The 27,999-nt window shown below is 50.5% G+C and overlaps 2 protein-coding genes across 24 annotated transcripts in view; both read left to right on the forward strand.

Moving 5' to 3' along the window:
* The window catches only part of Rph3a (rabphilin 3A), a 76,533-nt gene extending 66,353 nt beyond the window's left edge, over positions 1 to 10,180 (forward strand). For 13 of the 22 annotated variants that reach the window (XM_087577622.1, XM_087577618.1, XM_087577632.1 and 10 more), the window contains 8 exon segments: positions 376 to 450; positions 1,833 to 1,942; positions 2,676 to 2,802; positions 3,747 to 3,803; positions 4,310 to 4,464; positions 5,305 to 5,386; positions 7,846 to 7,942; positions 8,418 to 10,180. In XM_087577622.1, coding sequence (XP_087433748.1) covers positions 376 to 450; positions 1,833 to 1,942; positions 2,676 to 2,802; positions 3,747 to 3,803; positions 4,310 to 4,464; positions 5,305 to 5,386; positions 7,846 to 7,942; positions 8,418 to 8,548 — 834 coding nt within the window. In that variant the 3' untranslated portion in view covers positions 8,549 to 10,180. 22 annotated transcript variants of the gene reach the window in all.
* A 1,931-nt stretch (positions 10,181 to 12,111) lies between these two features.
* Oas1i (2 ' -5 ' oligoadenylate synthetase 1I) lies at positions 12,112 to 27,976 on the forward strand. Of its 2 annotated transcripts, XM_087578480.1 has the most exons (7): positions 12,112 to 12,124; positions 15,817 to 16,028; positions 17,546 to 17,834; positions 21,913 to 22,097; positions 25,001 to 25,233; positions 25,870 to 26,023; positions 27,399 to 27,976. In XM_087578480.1, exons 1-7 carry the CDS (start codon positions 12,112 to 12,114, stop codon positions 27,501 to 27,503), a joined length of 1,191 nt encoding a protein of 396 aa, XP_087434606.1. In that variant the 3' UTR covers positions 27,504 to 27,976.
* Positions 27,977 to 27,999: the final 23 nt, after the last annotated feature.

Here is a 27,999-nt window from a genome sequence, read left to right on the forward strand (position 1 = left end):
ATCTCAGATGATGATAGAATACAAACACCTTCTCCAGGCCCAGAGGAGAGACAGAGACTGGGGAGGCGCACTGTCCAACTGGGGAAACCGAGGCCTCAAATGAATGCAAAGACCAGGCCCTGGTTTATGGAGTAGCTCCGCCCCCAGCCTCTCCTGTCTGCTAGCTATGCTGCGATGTCCTCTCCATTCCCTAAGGGACTCGAATTCATCCACACAGCAGCATGGAACCAGGTTCAGAGAGGCATGGAGAGTGGCCCAAGGCCACACAGCTAGGGAGTGGCATGTCGCATCTCCACCCCCACCCCCACCCCCGGGTCAGTCAGATACCATTGCCTGCTGTGGCTGATGGGCTCACGTCCCTTCCTCTTCTTGCAGGGACTGAAGCCCATGGACTCCAACGGCTTAGCGGATCCCTATGTGAAGCTGCATCTGCTGCCTGGAGCCAGCAAGGTACTCAGAGGCCCTGGGCTCTGCACCGGCCTCTCAGCTCAGAGCCCGAGGCCCCGCCCCATCCCACGATGGGCAAAGCCCTTACAGTTTGGGGCGTGGCAGCGCCCTCAGGACACAACTCTGGAGCCCAGCAGCTGCTGAAGGCCAAGAGGGAGCAATCATGCTTGCCCCTTAGCTAGTCACATCCAGCACACACGTGTATACACACACACAAGCACACTTGAGGCAGCAGCAGCAGCAAAAGCTTTTTCAGGGTTTAGAGCTAAGTCCTTGGACACTGCCGTGCTGCTAAACGGCTGTGGGCCCCGAGCTTCCCTGCTCGCCTGCTCGCCTTTCTTAGCTCTGGGATTAATTTCCCTTTTCGGTGGCCCCACTCGGGAAGTGGGAGCTGGAGGTAGGCCTTCCTGTTTTGCATTTTCTGTGTCCGAGGTAGAGTGAGTGTCTCAGGGGCAGGGGAAGCACAGGGTTTTGTGTTCCTGAGACAATGCCTGTTACACAGTGCTGCGAGTTTCAAATATCTAATAAGGTAAGAGGGGGCACATACATGCACATATACATGTTTAACCACATGCATGCACACGTCAATGTATGCACATGTGTACACACATGCACATGTACATGCAAACACGCATACATGTATATGTGCATACATATACATATACACACACGCATGCATGCACACACACAGGTAAATACATACTTTGTCTCATCATTGTCTTTGAGTCAAGGATATGCCCACTCTTGTCTGTGACTGACTATGGTCCCTTCTCCTGCCCCAACCTATTGGTGGCTTTTGCTGCCTATCAAGATCCATTTAATTCCGATCATTCATTTACACATTAGCGCGAATCAGGGCCATCCAGCCTCCTCCTGTGTTGTAGGTGTATTTCTAGTCTTTTCTCCAGGAGTGGAATGAAAAGTTTTGTACTGCTTTTGAAAAGGCTAGGCTTCATGGCACCGACTTATAACCCCAGGCGCTGGGCAGGCTGAGTGAAGCAGGAGGATCACAAGCTCGAGGCTTGCCCGAGCATCTTAGTGAGCTCCATCCAGAGATTTGTTATATGTTTAGTGTGGGGATGCTGGAGCACCTCCCTACTATGTGCAGGACTCTGGGTCCCATCCTCACTGCTGTGGGAGGGAGGAAGGGAGGCTGCCCCCCCACCCCCGCAGGACTTTCAGGCGTGGAGGACACGGCCTGAAGTGTCAGGAAATATCCCCATACCCCTGCCTCAGCGCACAGCATCGTTTCTGCTATAAGTCATGTCGGTCTCCAAGAGACGCACCCAAGCTTTCTCACTTAAGGGGGCGTTAAAGGAGGGACTCCAGGTTGGCTCTGCTGACAGGTGCCTGTCTGTCTGTCTGTCTGTCTCCTGGGGCTCTAGTCCAACAAGCTTCGTACAAAGACCCTGCGCAACACCCGGAACCCTGTGTGGAACGAGACGCTGCAGTATCATGGCATTACTGAGGAGGACATGCAGAGGAAGACACTCAGGTGACTGCAGGCGGCCATAGAGGGTGGGGCCAAGGAGGGCAGGGCCGTGGAGGGCGGGGCCATGGAGGGCGGGGCCAGCCCTTACAAACAGCATGGGCCTTCCATATCTAGGTGCACTTGGCTGCCAGTCTGTGTTATCCAGGCAGCCACGACAGACGTCTGCACATGCTCAGCACAGACTCTGAGGGTTTTTTGCCCCTAGTTGGCTGAATGTGTTTGGATTATAGAACCCATAGTTAACAGAGGCACAGCTAAGACTCATACGCCTGGTGCAGTTGTTTGTGTTTGTCATCCCTGTACTCGGAAGGCTGAGGCAGGAGGATCAGGCATCCTGGGCCAGCCTGGACTACATAGTGAGTTTTAATCTAGCCTGGGCTACATTGCAAGTCTTGTCTGAAGAAAAGGTGGTGTGCACTGTGTGATCTTGTATACACAGGATTAAGTGCAGGCACATGGCCCCTTAGGCAAGAGTGATTCTCTTAGGGTAAGGAGAGGGTTTAGGGAAGGACCCTGAGGGCCTCCAGGTTCAGACCCCTCAGATTGTGAACTGAGTCACTCACCTGACTGGAGGTAAATGGAGGCTGTGGCCTCATCCCTGGCCACACCCAGTGCCCCTCACCCAGGCACATAGCGGGGCTCAATGTCTGTTGCGCTCTCTCTCTCTCTCTCTCTCTCTCTCTCTCTCTTTTTCTCTCTCTCTCTCTTTTCTCTCTCTCTCTCTGGCCCATGGCAGGATCTCTGTATGTGACGAGGACAAGTTTGGCCACAATGAGTTCATTGGTGAGACCAGGTTCTCGCTCAAGAAACTGAAGGCGAACCAGAGGAAAAACTTCAACATCTGCCTGGAGCGGGTGATCCCGGTGAGCCAGGGGGTCACCACCTTTCTGCCGAGTTGTGTGGGCATCAGGCCAGGGGACTGAGGCAGTGTAGAGCACCAGGTGGACGTGGGGTGACTTAGGGTGGGGAGCAAATGGCCAGGGTCACCCCTCAAGAAGCAGGGAGCCAGCTCCCCACAGGAAAGCCTCCAGCCTGGTGCAACTGCAGCCTCTTTGTGTCAGACGGCCAGGAAGAGGTGCATTGTGAGGCACTGGGCTACACTTCTGCAGGCAGCTGGGAGTGTGGGTCACACAGAGTAAGTCACAAAAGTCTGCCCTGGGCACAAGGTGTCCCTGTCTGGCGGTGGCTGGCTTTTCACTCGGTGAGTTCAGCTGGTCAGGACAGTAACTAAGTTCATGTCTTCAACACCACTATCATCGCCTGGGTAGGTCTGTCTTGATAAAATGGGCATAGCTGTCCCAAGATGCCGAGGAGGCCAGGTAGGCAGGTGTCTGGGGAGCTCCTCCTTCAAACCTCAATGTGGAGTGCTCAGGCCGCCCCCTCCTCACCTGTAAATGGTGAGGGTTGAGCTTAACCCACAACTCACAGCTATGCTTTCTGGAGCTCTGGGATTCATCAGAAGGACCTCAGAGCCACACAAGAGAAACACCTGGTAGATTAGACCCTAAGAACCCTGATCTACTCATCCTGAGCAAATGGATATACTTGTGGTTTATGTGTGGATTCTCTGACACTTGGACAGTCTGCTGGTCCTCTCTGACCCTTGATGGCTTCTTCTGTACATTGGGAAAGGCAGGAGAGCTCACACCAGTGGCTGCTACCCCTGTCTTGACAGTTAATGCTGTATTTAGTGAGAGGGAAATGTGGAGGTACCTGGCTCTGAGAGCCTGCCTTCTAGGCTCCTGGCCCTCCATGGGCAGGGGGATGAGTACCCAAGGTTACCTTCCCATCCTGTCTCCTCCCACAGATGAAGCGCGCAGGAACCACTGGGTCAGCACGTGGCATGGCTCTCTATGAGGAGGAGGTGAGCTGGCTGTGGGTGGGAAGCCTGCTGAGACTACCAGAGGCCACTTTTCTCTTCCTCCCGAGTCCTCCTCATTATCCCAGTTAGTGACCTGCTGGTTCATGGAGGAAGGGTATCCTTTATCCCCAGGATTAGACCATAGGATGAGGAGCCCGTCCTACTGTTACACACCCATGCTCCTGGACCCTCTACACATGGCTTCTGTTGCTGGCTATACAGAAGAGAGTAATGGCATGTGCATCTCTTTATGGGGATCTGAGGACAGTCAGGTCAGGGACCAGGATGGGGTCCTCCTGCTTGACTCAAGCTGAGTTTGGGCCCAACATGTCTGAGCCTATCCCAGGAGGTTCTACCTTGCCAGCTAAGCAGAGGCACCTGCCATCCATGGTGCAGCCCCCCACCTTGCTGACCCCAACTAACTCTCCTGCCCTTCACAGCCATCTCCCATAGTAACCACCCACATCCCCCGCCTCTCTGAGCCCCACACTCCCCTTTGCCACATGCAGCAGGTGGAGCGGATCGGAGACATAGAGGAACGGGGCAAGATCCTGGTGTCCCTCATGTACAGCACGCAGCAGGGCGGCCTCATCGTGGGAATTATCCGCTGTGTGCACCTGGCTGCCATGGACGCCAACGGCTACTCAGACCCCTTCGTCAAGCTGTGAGTTGGAGTCCTGGGAGGTGGGGAGGGGCAATGAGGACCAGACACCGCCCCCCCCCCCCAATCATTACCCATTGAGACCTAGAGAGGGAAGGGATCCGGCCAAGGTCACACAGCTCAACTATGCCCAGAACAGAGTAAAGGTGAGGCTGGAGTGTCAGAAAGCCACCAATCCCTGCTCCTCGGGAGCCACTCCTAGAGTGGTTGGCACGGTGACCCCACTTACAGCCCAGGTGTCAGCCACACACGTCCCCAGTAGCTCAGATCTCCACTGTCCAAGAAGCAATTGGGCTTCATCCAAAATCATTATAGAAACGCTCAAAAGACCCCAAACTCGGGGTGATTCCAGCAATCTCACCAAAGCTGCTCTGCTGGTGACAACTGGAGTCACGTGTGCCTGCCCCGAGAGGGTTTAACTCTTTGCCCACTTGTCTAGAAAATATAATAAGAACATAAGCGGAATGTTCCTCAGCCATTCTGATCATTATTATGTATGCGCCAAAACCTGTTCCACACAGAAGATACTGATTGAGCACCCACTATGTGCCAGGCACTCTAAGAAAGAGCTTGGTGTTTAGGGGAAACTGTGGTGTGTGCAAAGGCCCTGGGGTGGAGAGGAAGGTGGAGAAGAGCATGATGGGAGAGCTAGGTTGGAGCCGGGACCCAACCGCATGGACACTGGGGCCATGTGAGCATTCTAAACTGTCCCCTGAGGTCACAGGAAGCCGACGGATAGCTTTGAGCATCAGAAAGACACAAGACGCTCAGAGCAGGGCCCCCACCATTCAAAAGCAGCACCAGTGTTGGGTCATTTTCTGATTTACGGGTGTCTCCTCCCAGCTGGCTGAAACCGGACATGGGGAAGAAAGCCAAGCACAAGACTCAGATTAAAAAGAAGACCCTGAATCCCGAGTTTAATGAGGTAAGGCTAGCCTGTTCTCCGCCATACCTGTGGAGACTGACTGTGTGTGAGAGGGAGGGGTCGAATTCCTTCCGGAATATTCCTAATCGCCTCAAAAGAGCGTTTCCGTTACCGGTGGGCTTGAGTTATATCAGAGGGATAGGGGACGGGCTCCCTGTCACAGACAAAGCCCTCGGTTGCAGGAGGCTGCAGGAAGCTGTTTTCAGAGGCTGAGCTAAGTCACCCCCAGTATCTTTCCTGGCACACTGATGCTGAGTTGTGGGCTCAACCCTCAGCTGCCTCCACACCCTCCCATCAAGTCCCACTGAGCAGTGGGGCCTCACATATACTCCCTCCCCTGTGCTCTCAAGGCCCCCCACTGTGGCTCAGACCCTGGGACATCACAGGTGGACCACTGCAGTAGACTTTCTGCTCCCTCCATATAAGTGCAGAAACCTCAAATCTGAATGTGTCCTTGTCTAAGAGGCCTTGCCCACCTGTGCCTCTCATTCTCCCTGACAAACTCCTATTCGTGCCTCCAAACGCATGGACTTGGACTTCCAACGGGCAAGGTTGTCCTATGCTTCCAGAATCTTTTGTGTCCCCCCTCCCCCCCATCCCATGCTAAAGGCCTGCTTCTCCATTAACTGTTAATAAGCCAGCCAGGCAGGAGGGGTACAGGCGCCCTATCTGCAAGGGACTAAGGACCTAAGGTCTGAAGGAGCTGAGTTCTGGGCTAAGCCATCAGGACAGCCTCCGTCTCAAACCCAAAACAAACACACCAGGGCTGAGCTGGACCCACAGCCTGGAGTCCCATCCCTGGGCTTGCCCTCTGGCCTTGCCTCTGAGTGCTGAGTCGGTCAGAGCTGGTAACTCCTGGATTCTAATATACTTTGTAAGTGAGGAGGGATGCGTGATGTGGTCCATTTATGAGGGCTTTTGAGAGCCAGCAGCATCCAAGCACTCACCCAGGAGACCCACACTGTAGACTGCCCTGCCTTCTCTCAGAATTCAGACAAATTGCAAATAAGAAATCCAAATGACGTGGTAGAGCAGACCAGGGAGACAGAGGCAGGAGGTTCAGAAGTTCAAGGCCATGCTGGGCTACCTAGGGACACCCTAAGACAGACCAAAGAATCACATCCAGAAGCATCTAATCAAATCCCCTCCTCCCCCAGTCTCAGAAGTGATTTTTTTCTGAATCAACAATAGTATGCACTTCTGAGTTTTAGAAACCTGCGGACAGCTTGCTCTCAGTCCCCCCGACATCATCGTGTATACCACAGTCAGAAACGCGTGTCTTGGAAATTGTCCTAATAATGATCAAGGGTGGACAGAGTGATCTTGCCCTTTAGACGTCGCTGGATCAGTCAAAGACTGAAAGTTAGAGGCAGCCTACAAACCTCACTGTGAGCCCAATAACTGTTAAACATCACCATGACGATGATGCTGTAGGCGAGGCGAGAGGGCTCAGTGAGCCCTGGTGCTTGTGGCCAAGTGTGATGGCCTGAGTTTGCTCTCTGAGACCTACTTGGTTTCACCACCAGTTGTCCTCTGACCCCTATATATGAGCCATGGCATGCAAGTGCACAGAAATAGTGTGCCTTTTAAGATGGTGACATTAAAATACTTCTGTCCATCTGTAGCCCTGGTTGGCCTGGAACTCACTCTGTAACCGAAGGCAGCCTTGAACTTGTGGTGGTCCTCCTGCCTCAGCTTCCCAAGTACTGGGACTAGAGATGTGAACTATTGCATCGACAAGAAATAGTTTTGGAAAATGAGCTGAGTTGATTAAAAAAAAAAAAACCATAAGTTACAGAGTGTAAAGGAGACACTTCAAAGATATAAATTTAGGATTAATTTAGTTTTTTTTTTAAATCACACATTAGTATAAATTGCACATGGGCAAATTCTGACCATACCATCCTCGAGTCTGGCTATAGATAATGTGTCATGGCATCCCCTTGTTTTTCTGAATAGTGAGCATGACCTAGGTTGACAAGCACTCTGGAAAACTATTTTAAAAAATCAGATTAAGCCCAGTGGCGGCTGAGGCGGAAACAGGAGGCTCATCCCAGAGTTTGAACCTAGCCTGGGCTACACAGTTGAGCTCCAGGCCAGCCAGGGCTAAGTGATACCCTGTGTCAAAAGCACAACCAGACAAAAACTCTCTTGTCTGGGTCACAGTAAATCCCTAACCCTAACCCCAAGAGACACCCTCTCAGGAAACTCCCAGGAAAGCTAAGTTTACTGTCTCTGACCCAGCGACCGCCCCAGTATCAAACAGAGCCCACTGCCATCAGGGTTCATCAGGGTTCTGTGTCCTAAGGAGCTCTGTTGAGAAGGGAAGACAGGCCTGGCATAGGCAAGGTCTTTGCTCCCAGAATGCCCTGTTCCAGGGACTCCTTGGGTTGCATCCCTAGGCCCTAGAACTGGAAGCTGAGGAGGCTATGGCTCACCTCTCCTTCTGCTGTTCACAGGAGTTCTTTTATGATATCAAACACAGCGACCTGGCCAAAAAGTCCCTGGATATCTCAGTGTGGGACTACGACATTGGCAAATCGAATGATTACATCGGTGAGTACCAGCTCCTGGGACAACCTCCTCATCTGGCCTCTCCAGAAGAGGGGATACCTTGTAGGGCCCCCGGGGAAGGCCACATTCTTCCAGAAGCTCTTCAGGTTCAGGTCTAACCTGGGGAGAGAGACTCCAGGCAGGGGTGAGGAAGAAACGGATCCTTTGGGAAGGGACAGTGAATGCCCAGGATGTGGAGACAAACACAGAAGAGTTTAAGCCGGGTGAAGATTTGAAATCATGAAGTCCTGGCTTGGTGCTGCAGGTGGGAGCCATGGCCTGTTCTACAGGCTCAGAGAGGGACAATAATATTGATGGTCACACAGCATTAGGCCTCTCAGAGAATGGGCATGGCTGTGGGTGTCACTGCTTGGTGGCAGTCTTTCTCTCAGTTCTACTCTTGGGTCTAGAGACATGACTGGCCACGGTGTCCCTCTCCACTGACCTGCCCCTCCCTCTCTTCTCTGCTCGTCCCCAGGAGGCTGCCAGCTGGGGATCTCGGCCAAGGGCGAGCGCTTGAAACATTGGTATGAGTGTCTGAAGAACAAAGACAAGAAGATTGAACGTTGGCACCAACTGCAGAACGAGAACCACGTGTCGAGCGACTAGGACCTGGCGCCCTGCTGTCATCGTCTCTGCCCCAGCTGCTCTCCCCTCTAAAGTCTCCCTTGCCAACCACGAACCTTCGATGTCCCCCCCACTTCAGGTTCTGCAACAAACGAACTCTATGAGCTTCAGGGTCCAGATGAGAGCCCTTTCTGGTCCTCAGAGATTGGGTGGTGGGTGTGGGGAGACATTTACGAAGATTTACTCTGACCTTAAACATATTTGTGTCTCCTTGGGCATTGGTGGACCCTCAGGCTGTGAGGACCAGCAGGGGGCAGAAGTTATATATTGAGGCTGCCTCTGTCCCTCCAAATCACTCGAGAAAAAGCAAATCAAAGCAAACCAGACACACACTTTAGACACACCAGGAACTAGACACAGAATACACTAAGGGCCTGCACCTCCCTTTCCAGGAAGCTGCCCATCTGTTTCCTAGTAACCTCTCTCTCTCTGCACTTCCCTTCTCCTTGCTCACCTTCTGTCAATACCTCCTCAGCCACCCTCCCACCCCACCCCTCCCCCACCACCTTTCCCCTCCCCTCTGGCCTCTCTTCTACTCCCACCTCCACATTAGGAATGCAAGGCAGAGCCTCACCCCTGTGCCCCTTGCCAGCCTGGCCAGCAACCTCACAAGCTGGATGAAGCTGGGCCCCACACCTCTGACATCGCCACATCTCCCGTTGGCATGGCTGGCTATCTCTGAGCCTGGGGCCCGCAGCCGGCACAGCCTGGGTGCATGGCAGCACTATAGACATCCTGCGGTCCAGGATCTCTCTTTCTCATCCATGGTCCCCACATGGGCACAGGTGGCACAGGGCTAGCTCCCGGACCCCATCTTCTATCCTTCCTCTACTCTTTGCAAAGAACAAAGGACCTTCCCCCCTACCCCACACCCCTGCGAACTCTTACTCAGAGCCACCTCTGTTCTTTCTCTCTCCCCACTCTCTTCCCTCTGGTTCCTGATGGTGATCAAATAACAATATTTAGAGCTTTAATCGGGTCAGAACTCTCTTGATCCACCACAAATCAAGAGGACTGTACCGCTGAGCCTGGAGTCAGGCCATCTTCCTCGCATGAGAGGCAAGTCTGGCTTTTCCCATCTTGATAGTCTTTCCCCATCAGCAACCCAAGCCCCACCATTCCCTATAGAGTCAGAAAGACCCAGACTATATAACCTCCATTCCCAAGTCGCATAGTCTTGCTTGTTCCTTCCAATGTCAGTTGGGATTCCCCACCACACACTCTCAGTAACTCATGCTGTTCCTGAGGGACTCTTGTGTTTCCCTGAAATGACTCTCTTCTAGAATCAGGTTCTGCCTGCCCCAAGGTGGCTGGCCTTCCCACTTCCGTCTTCCCCCTTGCCCATGGCTCCCTGTTTAGTCCCCATAGATCCAATGCTCTGCCCACTTCCCTGTCATGGTCACCTTTAGGAGAAAGCATGCTGACTGAGTCACCCAAGCCTGATGCTGGTTTTGGCTCTGGACTCGGAATGCAGCCTGCTCGCAGTGCCCGGATGCCCTCCCTCACACACGCACCCACCCTTCTACATAGAACACAAGTCCCGGGTGCATGCACGATGCCCACTGCCTTTCTTTGCACTGATGTAGCCAGAAATAAAGTAGGAATATCCAAGAATGCTGCTGGCCTGTTTCTCTTCCTTGCTGGTTTCTAGAAGTTTCTTTTGCCTTCCAAACAGGACTTGTAGAGGCTTGGGGACCACACAAGAAATTTATTGGGAAGCAGTGTAGTAACTGAACAGAGGCGCTGTCTGGCTGATTTCATCCTGAGCAGAGACAGATGTGCTAAAGAAACCCAGTAAACCCCTCATCTTCTGAGAAGCCATGTTATGGGAGCCCACAAACAGGAGGCATGTGTTTATCTCCTCCTCCTCCCCATCTTTGGAGACATGACAACAACTGTGGGACCAAGGGATGTGAGATCCTGGGACCTGAGGAGGCATCTCAGTCAGTAGAGAGCCTGGTAACATGAGGACCTGAGTTCCCCAGAACCTATTGAAGACCCAGCTGTAGGTCAGCAAGATGGCTGTGAGTAACTGCTCTTGTCACACAAGCTCAGAGACAAGATTTCAGTCCTTGGCACACACATAAATATGCATAGAGTTCCATGACCTCCACATGCAAGTCACAACACAATGCTCCACCTATATCATGAACACACACAATAAAGCTGTGTGTGGAGGTGTGGGACTATAATCCTAGTACCAGGAGGCAGAGGCAGGAGGAGGAGGAGGAGGAGGAGGAGGAGGAGGAGGAAGAGGAGGAAGAAGAGGAGGAAGAAGAGGAGGAGGAGGTGGCCTGGTGCTCACTGACCAGAGGGTTGTACCCCAGCCGTGGGCTATAGGTTCACTGAAAGACCCTGCCTCAAAAAATAAGCAGAGTGCAATAGAGACATCATTGTTGACCTTTGACCACAACTTACACACATGTACACACTTATGAGCATGTACACACACACACACATACACACACACACACACACACACACACACACACACACACACACACAAAAGAACCCAGAAGACTTGAGTGGGGACCTGTCCAGTTGATCATTTATCAAACAGATGAGGGAATAAAGACCCAAGGAGTCTAGAAATGGGGGGAGCTGGGTCTAGACTTCCAGCCCAGTGCTTACCACAGTCATGGCAACAAGGAATCGCACGGAGCATCCGACACCACACCTGGGTTTCAGAACCTCCCAGCTCAGAAGGAGCCTTCACTGACAGATCCATATCCCACATTCTCAACAACCTGAAAGCCAGATAAATACATCTAGAAAGCACTCCCCCCACCCAGCTCCTCTCCACAGGTCCCATATAGCCCAGGATTGCCTTGAACTGCATCTGTAGCCTAGGCTAACTTTGAACTCCTGATCCCCCAGACTCCCCCACCTCCACCCCTAGGAGGCTGGGATTGGTTGCAGGTGTGCACGACCCTGCTTGGCTCCACTACAGGATCTCTAACCCCACGGAACCGAGTCCCTGGAAGACATGAGCAATTTGTTGGGAAGGCGAGCCCCTTCCTGCTGAGCTGGTCAGTTCCTCTCAAGGCCAAGTTATCCAGGATAATGTCTCTGGTTCCTGGGATCACCTGGGAACCCCGAGAGTTTCTTTCAAACTCACCTTCCTAAAGACTTGCTACCCGCCTGTGGGGAGTTGAAACTATTTCCCCTGTGCCTGCCAAGGCCCACCTCCACAGTGACAGAGGTCAGCTGCCTTCAGGTCAACCCATTTACTGCCTGAAGTAAGCCACTTGCCATCAGGTGACTACGGGGTAAATGTGAGGCAAAGCAAGCCCTCTGAGGCACCCCCTTCCCAGTACTTGCAGCAGACATCACTAATCAATACAGCAGCCACCGAGAAGTCTGTCAAAGGCTTCAGAACCCTTCTGTGTACACTGCTCTACTGCCACACAGCCAAGGGAGGCCCATCCTGAAAAAGGCTGACCCCTGATCCCGGCATAGGACATGCCTACCAGGTTGAGCATTTTCAAGAACACTGGAACTCCTGAACAGGCTACCTGTTCTCTCTTGGTTATGACAGAGACGGCATGGGGAGATGGGGTAGGAAACGCTGTCTCCCCCCTGCCCCCAACGCACACAGACTTGTGTCTTTCCCTCACTTTGGCCAGGTGCTCCTCCTCTGACATTAACATTTTGGAACACACCGGGGCTTTTCGAAGACGCCCAACACATGGCATGGACTTCAGAAACGTCGTCCCACATGCCTGCCCTATACTTGGGCCCTGGTGTACAGCGCCCATGGAAGATGGAGTTCCAGAGCTGGGGGGGTACCTCCCCCACAGAAGGCTGGGAGAAAGCAGGAGAGGCAGGCACAAGCCAGGAGGAAGGGGTGAGAATCTTGAGCTAGTGTCCAAGAACTGCCAACCTCCAGCAAGCCATGTTTACTTTACCCCGAGTCTGGGCCCAATCAGGGCAGGCAGAACTGACCGAGAAGGGGCTGGGCCACGGGGCTCCTGAGGGCTGCAGTGTATCTCCAGCAGCATCTGGCCATGTGGCCAAGAGGGTGGTGACTCAGTCTTAAACCTTGTGATATGGGCACTCCCGGAAACATTCAGGTTTGCCAGAGGCATTGACTTCACTGTACTCAGTGACATTTGTTAAGACGGGCAGGATGGCATGAAAAGGTATAGATGAGTGTGGCATAGAGACACACTACAATCCCAGCACTAAGGGCACGGAGGCAGGAGGATTGCTGTAAATTAAAGGCTAGCCTAGCCTATGAGACTCTGAGCCTGTCTTCCGAACCAACGACAAAGAGTGTCATTGAAATAGCTCAGAGGGCGCAGGTGTTTGTCCCCAAGCCTGATGGCCTGAGTTTGGTTTCTGGTGCCCACGTGGTGGCAGGAGAGACAGCCGAGTCTTACGATTCGTCCTCTGACTTCACACGCTCACGCACATGAAATAAGTGGACTAGAATATCTTAGAGCAGAGTTAGCGTGGCCCTCACCCAGATCTGCGCAGGACCCTCAGCTGGCCTCTTGTCCTCCCATCCCCTGCACTTGTGGGAGGGGCCTTCAGGATCCCAGGGCCCTCAGGATCCCCCAGGCCTCCCAGTGAGGAAGAAAGTTGTACCTGTGGGCGGGGAGATGGCACGGAGGAGGTTAAGGCACCGGATGCTCTGGCAGAGGATCTTGGCTCATTTCCCTGAAACTATTTGGTGGCTCACAGAAACCAACAACAATTTGTGGTTGTTCATTTTTCAAGACAGAGTCTCACCACTGAGCTCTCACTATCATGGAATTCACTCTGTAGACCAGGCTAGCCCAAAAAACTCCACAGAGGTGCAACTTCCTCTGGCTCCCGAGTGCTGAGATCAAAGCCCTGGGCCACACCTGGCTGACCAAAAGAAATTTAAAGAAGCTGACACTTAGTGCGGAGGGCTGACCTCTGACCTGGAATAACACCACCTTAGTCAGCAGAGCTTCCTGGTCCTGTTCCTTTAAGGACAAAGCCATTTTACTGTCCAGAATGTGTTCTCAGCCATAGCCTTGGGCAGGGTCATTTTTTTCCCCATTTATTTCCTCGTCTGTTGTAGGTTTCTTTTCTCACGTTCTGGAGTGAATCCAGCTGTGGTCTAGCCCAGGATGGACCAGCCTCCATTATCTCCCCTCCTGCATCAGCCTCTGCCTGCTGGACTGTCAGGGCCACCCACAATGCTCATGTTCTTTCTTGTTTTCCTGTATGTGAAGGGTTAATGACTGAGAAGCCCCAGGCAGTCTGAGTGACTCCCTGCAGGAGGACACAGGGTGCTGATCTCAGTGTGCACTTAGAATCAGGGAGACCAACGGGGTGAGCACCCCAGCAAAATTCACCAGCCTGGGAAAGCAGAAATAGGTCTGCAGACCCCAAAGGCCCCATTCCTACCCTACATAACCTGCAGCTCCTTATTTCAGGAGAATTTTCTCCACCAGCAATCGCTTCCCTCATGGATCTGCATAAAGGACAATTCTGCTCCTGCAAAAGGCCAGCCTCTTATTTCACATCCCAGAAAATCCTCGTTAATGTACATATGTGCATTGCACATGTGTGAATGAGTACACACCTGTTTGTGTATTTGTGTGTGTGTGTGTGTGTGTGTGTGTGTATGTGCTTAGGCCGGCTCTCATGTGTAAGTGTGTGTATGTACATGTATATGCATGTGTGTGTGCATGTGTGTGGTGTGTGTGTGTACATGTGTGTGCGTGTGTGTATGGGCATAGGCCGGCTCACATGTGTATGTGTGTGCATGTACATGTGTTTGCATATATGTGTGTGTGTGGTATGTATGTGCATATGCGTGTGCATGTGTGTTTGGAACTGCCATGTCAGTTTGGGAATTGAACAGGGTTTCTCTGGAAGCACAGCCAGACATCTTAAACCCTGAGCCATCTTTGCAGTCCTCTCCACTTGAGACAGCATCTGACCATGCAGTCCTGGCTGGCCTCAAAGTTGCTGTATATATCAGGCTGGCCTCCAATCACAAAGATCCACCAGCCCCAGCCTCTTGAGTGCTGGGATTAAAGGTGTGCACTAGCAAACCTTGTGTTGTTTTTAGTGTTTTGCTAACCTATGTGTGTGTTCCTCAGCATACACCTGTGTACCGTATGTATGCAGCGTCTCCAGTGCTCTTAGGGACGACTCTCCAGCCTCACGGTGTTGGTTTTCTAAGGAACAAATGCTTCACCCTCTTAAGGGTTTTTATGTGTATACTTCAGAAGCACATACACGATAAACCTACAGTCTTGCTGAATGATGACAGTTCAGCATAGCACGGTCTGTCTCAGCTGTCTGAGCCCTGGTGGTGACATTTTGCCTTAGGTATAAGTAAACACATACTGTAGAATACACTCTTAAGCCAGTTAGAAGAAGGACGCATAGCTAGGCACAGTGGCCACTGTGTAACACCAGCACTGAGGGGACCAGCCTGGAGGGATCGTGAGTTCAAGTCCAGCCTTGGCCTCTAAGACCACGACAATGACGAAGTGAAAACTCTAAACAAGAGATGAGGAGACAGAGGCAAAGGGTTTGAGGGTGACAAACTGTTTTGATGCGGCCTTGGGTGGTGGCCCCATGAGTGTGCATCTGGGACATGCACCACCCAAATGCTGACTCTCAACCCTGCCGTGGCCTTGACAGATAGCTCACTGTAATATCCAATGCTGACCTGTCCTGTCGCAGGCCGGTAGTACAGCCTTTACTGTTACTTAACTCTTGGGAATACCCTTGACTCGCCCCCACCTCCACAGCCTGTCTCACAGCACCACAGGGGAAAGGGTAGGATGTGAGTAGGAGAGGAGGATTCTGGGTCTGTTAGAATTTTCTGTTATCCTAGAACCGCAAGTCCAGGGATAAAGGAAACACAAAAACCTGTTCAGGTGCTGTTCTTAAAAGAAAAAAAAAAAGAAAGAAAACAAAAAACATGTTGTCCGCCTAAAATGTTTGCAGGAGCTGGAAGCCGAGCTCAGGAGTCACCAACCACCTTCTGGCGGTTTCCTGACTCAGTTCCCCTCTTCTCCTGAGTGTACAGATTGCTCTTAAAACATGCTTTGTAACAGCTGTTTCCAGGAGAATCTCTGAGAAAACCAGATCAGTTTCCTTATGCATTCTTCCTTGGATGGGATCCTAAGAAAGCTGTGGCTTGGTGGTACCTGGTCAGAAGCTCTGATGTCATTGGCTGCCCGGGCCTGCTGATTTGCATAGCCCCGCCCCTCCCGGGAAATCGAAACTGAAAATCTGGTTCCAGCTTTAGGCAGGCTGCAGAAGCAAATGCTCCGGACCAATCATTGGACACGGACTCAGCAGTATCTCAGCCTCGGAGCTGGACAAGTTCATAGAGGTTTACCTCCTTCCAAACACCAGCTTTGGTGCTGACGTCAAATTAGCGATCAATGTCGTGTGTGATTTCCTGAAGGAGAGATGCTTCCGAGGTGCTGCCCACCCAGTGAGGGTCTCCAAGGTGGTGAAGGTGAGCCCTCCTCAGCCTGAGCTGACTGAGATGGGGTGGGAAAGGACTCTCAGAAGGGAGGCTATGGCCCTGACTCCTCCTCCTCAACTCTGATCACAGCGGGACCCTGGGTTCTTACCCCAGCCCCCACATCTGTAGTGGAGAAGGGGACTCAGCTACAGTTTATGTTCCCCACTCCCAGACCACATCCATTTCAGAGTCAGGGAAGCTGAGGCCCAGATTGGCAAAGCATTGGTGGGTTGGGGGCAGGGAGAATACAACCTTTGCACTGCTGTGTGGCATAGGGTAACTTATGCCCAGAGTTCTCAGTCTACACCCCGGGATGGCAGGGTCATATAGACTAAGTGAAACGTGACACTGAGGACAGAACAGGACCCTGCCTGATGCGTGACTGGATTGATGGACCCTCTCTGGGCTCAGTTCTGGGTCTGTCAAATCCTATTTCATGACAACAGTACCTAACTCTCAGGCCCTGTGAAGGATTCTGAAACGAAGTTGTTTTCAGTTCATTTTACTTTCATATTTTTATTTTGGTTGGGGACTGTGTACAAGTTACTGCAGGTTCCCTCAGGACTGAAGAGGGGGTGTCAGATCCCCAAGAGCTGCAGTTACATAGCTGGCTATCAGCTGGCCTACTTGGGTGCTGGGAACTAAACTGAGGTCATCTGCAAGAACACCAGGCACCTTTAAAAACCGATCCACCTCTCCATCCTCAGATGTGACAATTTGTAATGCCCTCTCTCAACATTGGCTGGTGCTCATGTGTGTTAGTGATGATTCTCAGCATTTTATTTAGGGAGGCTCTTCTCAGTACAAACTCTTTTTTAAAATATTCATTTTACAGTTTTGGAACACCTTCATTAGTCTTTCAGTTTCTCTATGATTTTATAGGCTATTCTCTATTCCATAATGCTATTTTCTTATAAGAAAATGATGTTGTTTGCACATATTTCCCCCCAACTAACAATGCCAACAATGGGACCAAGACTAAATTTTCATATAGCTGTATTAATTTAGTCAGTCTCCTTCCAACCATTGCTACCCTTTACCTCACACCAGACCCTTACCCCGAGAGACCCTCTCTGATCACATGTCACATGTGTGTAGCTAACATAGATCCACATCAGAGAAAATGTGCTATAGTGTAACCCCTAATACTCTTCCTTGCTTGTTTCCTTTGAATCCCTACCTTTCTCCACTCTCATACACAGTCCCTCCTCTCTCACAGACACACACACACACACAAACACACACACAGATTCCACAGATAAACATGAGATGTTTTCCCTTCACACTCTAGTTTATCTTCTATACCAGGAGGAGATCCAGAACCCTCTATTTTCTTACATCGATCCTGATGACACTCTTCAGGGCTGACTAGTATTCCACTGCACATGTGCCAGCTTGCTCTATCCATCTATCCATCACCCTCAGTGTTGGACTCCTACTCTGTTCAGCATCTGGATTGCCCAGCATGGCTCTCCCTGCCCATTGTCATTCTCGTCCTTGTCTTTCAGGGTGGCTCCTCAGGCAAAGGCACCACACTCAAGGGCAAGTCAGACGCTGACCTGGTGGTGTTCCTTAACAATCTCACCAGCTTTGAGGATCAGTTAAACAGACGGGGAGAGTTCATCAAGGAAATTAAGAAACAGCTGTATGAGGTTCAACGTGAAAGACATTTTGGAGTGAAGTTTGAGGTCCAGAGTTCATGGTGGCCCAACCCCCGGGCTCTGAGCTTCAAGCTGAGTGCACCACACCTCCAACAGGAGGTGGAGTTTGATGTGCTTCCAGCCTATGATGTCCTAGGTAAGCCAGCCTGCCAGAGAGCCTCAGCTCAGCCTTGTGCATGCCTCCTTCCTCACTTCTAGTTCCGTGTGTGTGTGTGTGTGTGTGTGTGTGTGTGTGTGTAATTAAGTGTATGTTGAATAGGTGTTTACTTGTGTGTGTGCACATGTATGTTTCATAGGTGTTCACATGTGTGTGGGTATGATCCTGAACCATGGCTAACACAGCCAGGAGTCATCCATCCTTTTTGAGACGTTGTCTCTCTCTGGTTCAGAATACACAGGTGAGCCTGACTGTATCCCCTCTCTCATGCCATCTCAAAAAACCTCTTTCAAACTGAATGTCCCTCCCTTTTACTTCCTATGGGTTTGCCTATCTCTCCTCTTCCTCTCTGTGGTGTTTGTTTTTTTTTTTTTTGTTGTTGTTGTTTTTTTTTTTTAAATCCCATGTTCACTTCCGGTCAACTGGTTGCTTGCTCTGCCTTTTGACATACGGTTGACTTTATTTAATCTTGATTACAATATTCAAACAGAAACTTCCTGGATTAAAGGTGTGTGCTAAGGCTGAACCACACAACTAAAACCAGGTTTTTCCAGTAAAAAACTCAACCTCTGAGTTTCACAGTTTGATCCAATATCCTACCACAAATCTTATACCAGGCCTGACACACAGTTTCTCTCCAAAATTACAAATTGCCCAGCTCTACCCAAGACAACCACCAACACCCTGAAAGCCCAGTGTGGGCTTAGGAAGGTTTGGAGAATACTTGAGGTTTTACATTTGGGGGACACAGCACCCCCTCTTGGCCACTGTATAAACTGCTGCTATTAACGTAGAGACAAGGCAGACCACCAGCCCTTGGCTTAGGAGAGCTATGGAAACTGTCCAGAGTCTGGGGCAGCAGGGACTGAGAGGGCCAGCCTGAATAGGACCAGGGCAGCATGTTGTGCGAAGCTGCAGGAGGCTTAGAACCCTGCTCAGTGGAGGGGGCTCAGAGGGAGTGACTCAGAAATGACCTGTGACAGGGGGTCCCACAGAAGCCTATCTGGGTCATGGACTTCCCCAACCTCAGCAGCTTTCCAGTGGGGAGGGGCTCCACCCCAGAACGACTGCCTTGGGAATGGTAGTGTAGACGCCATAGCCACAACCCTACACAAGATGACATAGCCGATGAGCTGTATTGTACTGTAGACCCTGAAACTAAAATGAGCCCATGGGGGAGAGACCTCCATGGTCACTGAATGACTGGGTCTGTCTCAAGCTTCATCGGTGAGTGACTTTGCCCTGTGCCAGCATCAAAGCCTGATGGTGTAGCCTGCTGCATGGCACCCACCTGCACACACTTAAGGCACAGTCTGCCTACTCAAATGTGCACACACACCTACACACACACACACACACACACACACACACACACACACACACACACACACTCACGAACACAGCCACATCTTGTTCCTGTCAGAACCTGGACAAACAAAGCCACATGATATTAAGTTACACACTCCCGGGGGTGGAGGGTGGTGCAGGCCCAGTGGGCGTGTTCTCTCCTGTAGGTTCTTCTTGGGACAGCGGCGTGGGAAGAGCAACAGTGGAGCATTAAGACTTTGACAGTGGAGAATAAGGCTTTTCCTTACGAGATATTTAGGGTTGCTGCATAATAAAAAGTTTACTTATCTAAGTCTAAGTTACTATGCTACTGTAGCAGACCTGCCTTCTGTGTTCCTCTGAAGCCAGAAACTGCAGTCCCTGGCACTCAGCACCTCATCCTAAAACAGCAGGATTAATTGCTAGAGCCTTTTCTCTTTTGTCCAGATGCCCCTTGCTTGTCCGGCTGGGGGAATTTTGGAGCAGTAAACCTCTATTGAACCAAGACAAGAATGATGCTTGCTGAAGGACTGTTTTTTACATGGGCAAATATGCATAAACTCCCATAAGTGCAGGTATAGATTCACGCATGCATATTTATGCAATTCCACTAAACCAGTTGGACATGCATTCTCACAATTACATTCTTACACACACACACACACACACACACACACACACACACACACACACCCATACTTACATATGCATATGGAGCAAAAGACCAAGCACCAGTGCAGGAAGAACTCACTCATTCTGGATGGAAAAAATGAGCTCTGATCTTTATTGCACAGAGAAAGGAAAAGCTTCTCCCCTTTTAATGCTAAATGAATTAAACCCAGATTTGTAAGAAGAAAGCTTTCTCCCTTTTAATAAGACTAAGTCTGCCTTTTTATTAAGAAAGAACCAGTTCTGTCCCGTGGTAAGGAGAAGTCTGCCTGCTCCTTCTGCTCTCTGCATTCTGCACATTGCTCTCTTAGTATTTTATGCTACCTATGGTCTCTAGGTTATTCCACTCTGCATTCTCCTTCTAATCCTGCCCTCTCTTCCTGCTAGGATGTCCCAATAATGCTCTTACTCACTGCCTTTTCACCCAACACTATGCCCATACTTCTAAGTTCTTCTTGAGCTCAGTTCCGTCTAAAAACTTTTCCTCTGCTCAGTTCCCTCTCTGTTCTTCTCAGCTCAGTCCTGACTCTTCTCTTTGTCTTCAGCGCTTAAACATGTTTCAGAACACATGATCACATGTTAAAAAGTCCATCGCAAGTTCACACACACACACACACACAAATCATAAAATGAAATAGAAGTTTACAACCGAGAATGTTTGCTTCCATATCCGTGAGGAGTAATCATCTATCTCAACATCAATCACCTGTCTCAGCTCCACGGGTTCATTGAAGGCTTAAAACCATAACTGAGTTATTAGTGAAGTTTTGCATAGATAAACCCAATATTTTCTCTTCTATCCTAGCACCTATAATAAATCATGAGTTCCCTTTTTATGACTTTTGGTTAATTGTTTTACAATGACTTGGAATGGGCTCTGTGTAGTAGAAAGTGTCTTAAGAGCAATTAACTGGTGACACTTGGGAGACTGGCAGAGTTCTCACTGCAGTTTTGACTATCAGAAAAGGGCCTAATAGCAGCCCCACTATAAAAGAGCTTAATAAGCACTGATACAGTTTTAGGAATTTTTATAGGATCATCATTAAGACTTTAGAAGTCATCTATTAGTCTATGTAGTATCACCCCAAAGACAGTACCTTTTCGAAGATTTGCAGAGATCTGGTCAAAAGGGGTAGGCTAATACCTAGTGATTGTTATACATGTTTAATAATAGCAGGAAATGCAGGAATTAATAGCACGAATCTTTCCTAACATGAATTCTCTCACGACCTTGCAAAATAAGAGCAGACATGTCACGGATTATATTATAATCTGAAGCAGGCCATCTCAGGAATGCTAATGATTAGCTTGTCCTATTATGGCTCCTGACAGCACACTACAGAAAATCATCCACCAAAAACACACAGTGGCTGGGGAGACAGCTCAGTGGATGAGGGTGATTGCTGCACAAGTGTGAGGACACGAGTTCAAATCCCCAACACTCACCCAAGCTTAGGAAGTGCCACACATGGGCCTGTGTCCCTGGCACTATGATGGGAGAGAGGAGAATCTGTAAGACCCGCTGGACTTCAACCAAGCTCCATGTTTACAGATAGACCCTGCCACCAAGAAACAAGCTGACAAATTATAAAAGACACCCTAGATCCTCTCCTGTCTCCGAATATATGCAAATGCTTCCTCAGGAACACTCCAAATCCATACACAAAATCAGGCTGAGACTCTGTAAGCTTGAAACATGATATACAAATGCACCAGACTGCTCCACAGTAAACACCATGCAGAAGATGCTGGAACCAGGCGTGGTTGGCCATTATCCGATGACCGTGTAGCTCCCTTGTGAGTGACCATCATAGTGGGTTCTGCCAGCACTGTCTGCAGGCCTCTAAGGCCTGCACTAGGACCTGTTGGTGGCACAGACTTTGTAGTGCACACCATGGTCCTGAGGAGTGGTGGGACAGATGGGTATATGTGGACAGATGCCTGCTACAGAAATACTCTGCCCTGTTAGCTGAACCCCTTAGCAACTGTCCTTGTCACTTCAGAGACTGAAGGACCTCAGAAAGGGGCTGAGGTGTTCATCTGAATGAAATCTTCTTAACAGGTCATGTAAGCATCTACAGCATGCCTGACCCCCAAATCTATGCCAGTCTCATCAGGAAGTGCATGTACCTGGGGAAGGAGGGCGAGTTCTCTACCTGCTTCACGGAGCTCCAGAGGAACTTCCTGAAGCGGCGCCCAACCAAGCTGAAGAGTCTCATCCGCCTGGTCAAGTACTGGTACCATCTGGTAAGGCATCTGGCCCGGCCACTCTGGGCTTCATCTGAACAGAGTGTAGACACAGGCCAGGGAAAAATATATATTCTAGTTCTCTATCCATTGAGGTGAGTAGCTTCATCACATGACTAAGTTCTTTCCCAAGTTACTTAGGAAGGAAAGGTCTGACTTGGTTACACATCCCAGCCACACTGAATCACTGAGGGAAGTCAGAGGAGTAACTGAATCTTGGAAGAATCTGTTCACTCTTGGCTGCCCGTGGCTCTCTCAGTGCATACAGCCCAAGGCCACATTCCATTCATGGACTCACCACAGTGGTCTGGTCCCACCCACATCGATCAGTAAACAGTAACATGCCCCCACAAACTACCCAAAGCTAGTCAGTGGAGGCACTTTCTTGATTAAAATCGACTTCTACCAGATGAGGCTAGCTGGTGCTTAGTTGAGAAAAACTAACCAGCACAATTGACCCCTTTTCAACGAACAAACCACGATTGAACCATAACCTTTCCTTTCTTGCTTATCCCTAAGATCCCATGTCAGTATGACATCATAAAAAACAACAACAACAACAACACAGCTTTAAAGTCCCCAAATTAAAAACCAAACCTAAAGAAACTCCAACACAAAAGACTAGTCTCTCAATGGTGGCTTCATATGATATTCAAAACACAAATATTTTCTCACTGGAAGAGGGAAAAACCAGTCACTGTCACAGTCAGATTAAAACACAACCAAGCCCCAACAGAGCGAAAAGCTCCGTGTCTGATATCTGGGACTCACAGTTCCCTGAGCTTCTCGGACTCTGCCATCCACAACTCCCACAGTGGGTCTCAGACTCAGGCCAGATTTGCTGTCACATTGCATTGTTCCTGACAGTCGTCTCCCGCTCAGGGCAAGTCCAGTGTCTCTGGGTCTCCACTGCCATTGAGGCTGCACTTTCACCAATGGCTCCTCCTGGCCTCTCTCAGTGCCAGGCCTCAGCTGCTCCCCATGACGGCTCCAGACCTGCAGGTTTCATGAGACCAAAGCCTTACCACCTGGGAGACCTCTCTATAGTTTCAGGTGTTACCTGCAAGCTGGAGAAGCGGTTTGGGGACCCCTGGATCATGGCTACTGTTTGCCGACCAAGAGGAAACTCTTTCCTAAAGACTTGGCCCCCATGATGCATGTCTTTCCTTAATCAGAGTTAAATCTCAGCCCCAGCTGATGAGAAATCACTGATTCTTAATCCAAACATAGCACACAGACAGCCCAGATGAGCCTTTGCTTTTCTCTGAGACTTCACACTCCAGCCTCTGCCCCCTGCCTGCCTCTCAGCCCTCCTGTCTTCCATGTTCCCACAAACGACCCCTTAGGCTCTCAGCTCTCCACAGCTTTTCTACCCATAGTTCCAAGGTCCTTTCTCAATCCTCCCAAAGAACAACATGGTGGGTCAGTCACCAGTTTCTGTAATAGTCTGTGCTCACTGCTGTGGTAAAGGTGGTGCTGGAAGGTAAACTGGGGAGGAAAGGGATTGTCTGCCTCACATTCCTGCACCACACCCCATCACTGAGGGAAGCAGAGGCAGGAACTGAAGCACAGGCCATGGAGGAGCACTGCTAGCTGCCTGATGCCCTTGGGAGATCAGTCTGTGCTTTAAAAACACCTCAGGGCCACCTGCCCAGGACAGACAGTGCCCACAAGGGGCCAGGCCCTCCCACATCGATCACTGATCAAGAAAATGTTCCACAGGCTTGACTCCAGGCCAGTCTGATGGAGGCATTTCCTCATTTGTGGGTCTATCGTCTCCAGATGATTCGATTGTCTCAGGTTGACAAAGAGAATAAAAATTGGCAAAAGAGGTGAGGGGAAAAAAAACAATGTTAATGAAAAGGTTGGAGGAAGGGAATCAGAGTAGAGGGGATGAGAGGGAAGCAGGGGAGAGTGGAGATGGGGGGAGGTGATGCTGTAGGAGGGAAAGGAGTGGGGAGGAAGATCTGAGAAGAGGGAGGACTCTCCATGGTTGTTCTAGGTGATTTCTTCTAGTCCACTTTCCAATCAGCTAACTCTCTCTTCAGCTGCATCTAATTCACTCTTCCATGGCTGCTGCTTTATTTGTGTCTTTGGATTGTCCTTCCAACCCTGGCAAACCCTTCATGTCACTTTTTATACTTTAATTTTCCTGACTTGTCATACTGTGTCTTTAAATGTGTGATTTCTAGTTATAGTCTGAGTGTTTTCCTGCGTGTGTGTGTGTGTGTGTGTGTGTGTGTGTGTGTGTGTTTATACCTATTCATGGGAGCACATGTTGTGTTTGTGTGTGCATGTGTGACCATGAGTGTTTGAGGGCAGGTCCTCAGTCATGCCTCCTCACCTTATATAATCAGTCAGGCTCTCACACATGACACTCAATGTGCTGGATCAGCAGTTCTGGACAGTCAGTCACACAGCCCGGGGGAGCCCCATCTCTACCTCATGGAACTGGGATTAGGAGTCGGCTTCCTCAAGAGCCTCACATTCATGTAGATGCTGGGGATCTGACCTCTACTTCTCACCCCTGCACGGGGAGGGAGGCACTTGACCCCTGAGCCATCTCCCTAGCCCCATCCCAATTACTTCAGAGACCATGAGGAAAACTTCCATAGTGAGGACTCATTATGTCCCGCCCCCACCCTCACTCCTGTCATGATGTCATGATTCCACCTGTGCCTGTTAGTAAGTGCTCAGTCTGTTGGGCACAAGGTGTCCACCTTCACTACTCAGCTCTTGGGTATAGCACAGGAGAGGCCATAGACTGAATGTAAATGACTGGGCATGGTGTGTGACAATAAACCTGTAAGGACACCATCAGGTGGCAGCTGAATTGAGCCTGAGAAGTGGCTCCCACACAACAGCTGAGAGCCCCGTTTTTCTCATTGCTTTTCTCTTCTCAGTGTAAGGAGAAGCTGGGGAAGCCGCTGCCCCCACAGTACGCCCTGGAGCCGCTCACAGTCTATGCCTGGGAGTGTGGAAATGGATTTGTTGATTTTGAGACAGCCCAGGGCTTCCGGACGGTCTTGGAACTGATCATAAAGTACCAGGAGCTTAGAATCTACTGGACAACCTATTATAACTTTCAGCACCAAGAGGTCTCCAACTACCTGCACACACAGCTCACAAGAATCAGGTAGTCTGTCCCTATGTGGATCCGCTCCTCACGGACTGTCAGGCTGCACTTGTGTGGAAAGGGGGAGGTGGGAGCTCTGTGTCAATGAAGGATCCTCTGTAATATACTGTCCTGCTGTCACCGGATTGACATGGGACCCTAATGCCTTGGGACCTGTGGGGTGGGGAGAGTTCTGCTCTCTGCAAATGAGAACAAGGCTCTGACATTGTCCAGTCCAAACAGCAAAAGAAGGGGAGAACATTGAATAGGAACTGAGATTTTCCAAAAGTAACAGCATCATAAGGGCCATGAGGCACTAATGACCAGCAGTGGACCAATTATCTGTAAATAATAGAGTACTATGTCACCTTAGGGAGTGACATATGTTATGTCGTGTTCATTTTTCCCATGAAACTGGCTGGTCCAACACTTCCCAGCTCACAGATCAGAGAGTTTGAAGGTCCTGCCCCAGGACACACAGCTACTAAAGTTAGAGGATTTGAACCCAGGCCATCCAGGTTTGCTGCATGCTATGGAGCAGGGACAAAGGACAACCTTTAAATAGGAGTTCTCTGCTGGGTCCTCCCCTGCCCCTGTGCAGTGGTACCTGGGTCACTGGAGAGCTGCTCAGTTCCTTCCCTTAATGTCACTCTGCAGGCCTGTGATCATGGACCCGGCTGACCCAACAGGAAACATTGCTGGTTCGAACCCAGAGGGCTGGAGGCGACTAGCAGGAGAGGCTGCTGCCTGGCTGCGGTACCCATGCTTTAAGTACAAGGACGGTTCCCCAGTGTGTCCCTGGGATGTGCCGGTGAGATCATGTCGCCATCATATCCTTTCCACACACCCTCGTTCTCTTCATCTACGTGGAGAATATTCTCACAAAGACGCGGTCTCCACACTCTTATGGAGGCCAGCGGCTCTCCTCATTTTACAGCCATTTTAGCGCCATTCATAGATTCCATGGGCTCACAAGATGGCTCAGTGGGTAAAGGCACTTGCTGCCAACACAGATGACCTGGGTTTGATCCCAGGAACACCTGTGGGAGAAGAAGAGAACCAAATCCCCAAAGTTATCCTATGACCTTCGTCTCTGCTGTTAGGCACATGTACATGGGTGTTCTCTCTCTCTCTCTCTCTCTCTCTCTCTCTCTCTCTCTCTCTCTCTCACTTGCTCTCTCTCTCTCTCTCATCACCCAACCACCCCTACACATAGGTTGCCTACACAGACACAGACACAGACACACACACACACACACTCACACACACACACACTCACACACACAGACAGACAGACACAAACAGGTCATCCCCATACACACACACAGAGACACACAGGTCACCCTCCCCCCACACACAAGTTGCTACCCCCCAGACACAGACACACAGAAACACAGTAACACACACACACACACACACACACACACACACAGGTTGCCAACACAGAGACACACACACAGACATACACACACACACACACACACACACACAGGTTGCCAACACAGAGACACACACACAGACATACATACACACAGACACATACACACACAATCACCCACACATACACATGCACACGTACATAGACTTGGAGCCACTGGTTCAGGGACACTCAGATAGACTGTAGTGGGGCTGGGGATCCTGTGGATTCTGAAGCCACTGTCGTGTCTATATAGTAGCCTGTCTTCCCGGTGTCATTGTCTCATGGCCAATGGGACTCAGTGGGGCTGTGTCACAGCCACAGAGGCACAACAGGACCTGCATTTGGACCTGTCCCCTCCTGGGGCAGGGTCTGCTTGACACTAGGGAACCAGTGATGCCTGTGTGCCCTCCAGATGGAGTTTACATGGCTGCCAGGATGTTGGCACCATAACTCGGGTCAGGAAGGAAGTCTGATGGGATAGGGGGGTGGTGATTGAGGAGGAGAGAGGCAGGTCAGGCTGCAGTGGCCTTTAGGACTGTCCCTCTGGCTATGCCCACTCTCTTATTGGATGGATCTGTCACTGACTGAGAGGCTTCCAGGGAAGAGCTCTGTGTATCCTCAAGGGCCTGCGGCCTACTGTGCACCTTCTCAGCAGCCTGACCAAGGGGCCCGGGGGGCTTTCCAGAGCACTCACCTTCAGGCCCCATTTGTGTCCCCTTCCCAGTGAGAACGTAGGCTCCTAACATGTTTGTGTTGTCTCTTACAGACGGAGGTTGACGTGCCGTACCAGGAGGATCACTTTTTTCGTAATTTTTGTCTATTTTTTTTGTTTTTGTTCCTTTTCATATTTTGGAGGGTTTCTTGTGTATAGTGCAGGCTCTCGTGTATATCGTCATCCTCCTGCCTCGGTGCTGGCATGACTGCAGAGTCGGCCTGGTGTGCCCTGGATTCCCTCCATCCTCAAGTGGACAAGAACTGTGCATCTGTCGTCCTGTGAGCCCAGCAGGACCTGCCCAGGAGGCTCCAGAGTCAGTCATGGCTTTCTGTGCTGCAGGCCCTTGACCCAGACAGGGCAGGAATCTCCCCAAAATCCCAGTGAGGGAGGATCCAACCTGTGATCAGACTCCGGTCTTCTGACCCCTGCCTTCCTACTCCTGCATCCTGTCCCATCACAGACAGCCCTCCTCACAGCCTGGTTCATCTGCCTTGTCCTCCAACAGTGCTCTCTTGGGAGACAAGAGATTCAGAAGGGGAGGCAGGAACTCGAGCTTGACTTCCACCTGTCCACCTGTTGGGAGTTCTGTCCAATGTGTGACCAACGACAATAAACCATAGCAAGCCGTGTGTGTGTGTGTGTGTGTGTGTGT

This window comes from Rattus norvegicus, chromosome 12 (genome assembly GCF_021556685.1).
Source record: "Rattus norvegicus strain SHRSP/BbbUtx chromosome 12, alternate assembly SHRSP_T2T, whole genome shotgun sequence".
NCBI classification, from domain to species: Eukaryota; Metazoa; Chordata; class Mammalia; order Rodentia; family Muridae; genus Rattus; species Rattus norvegicus.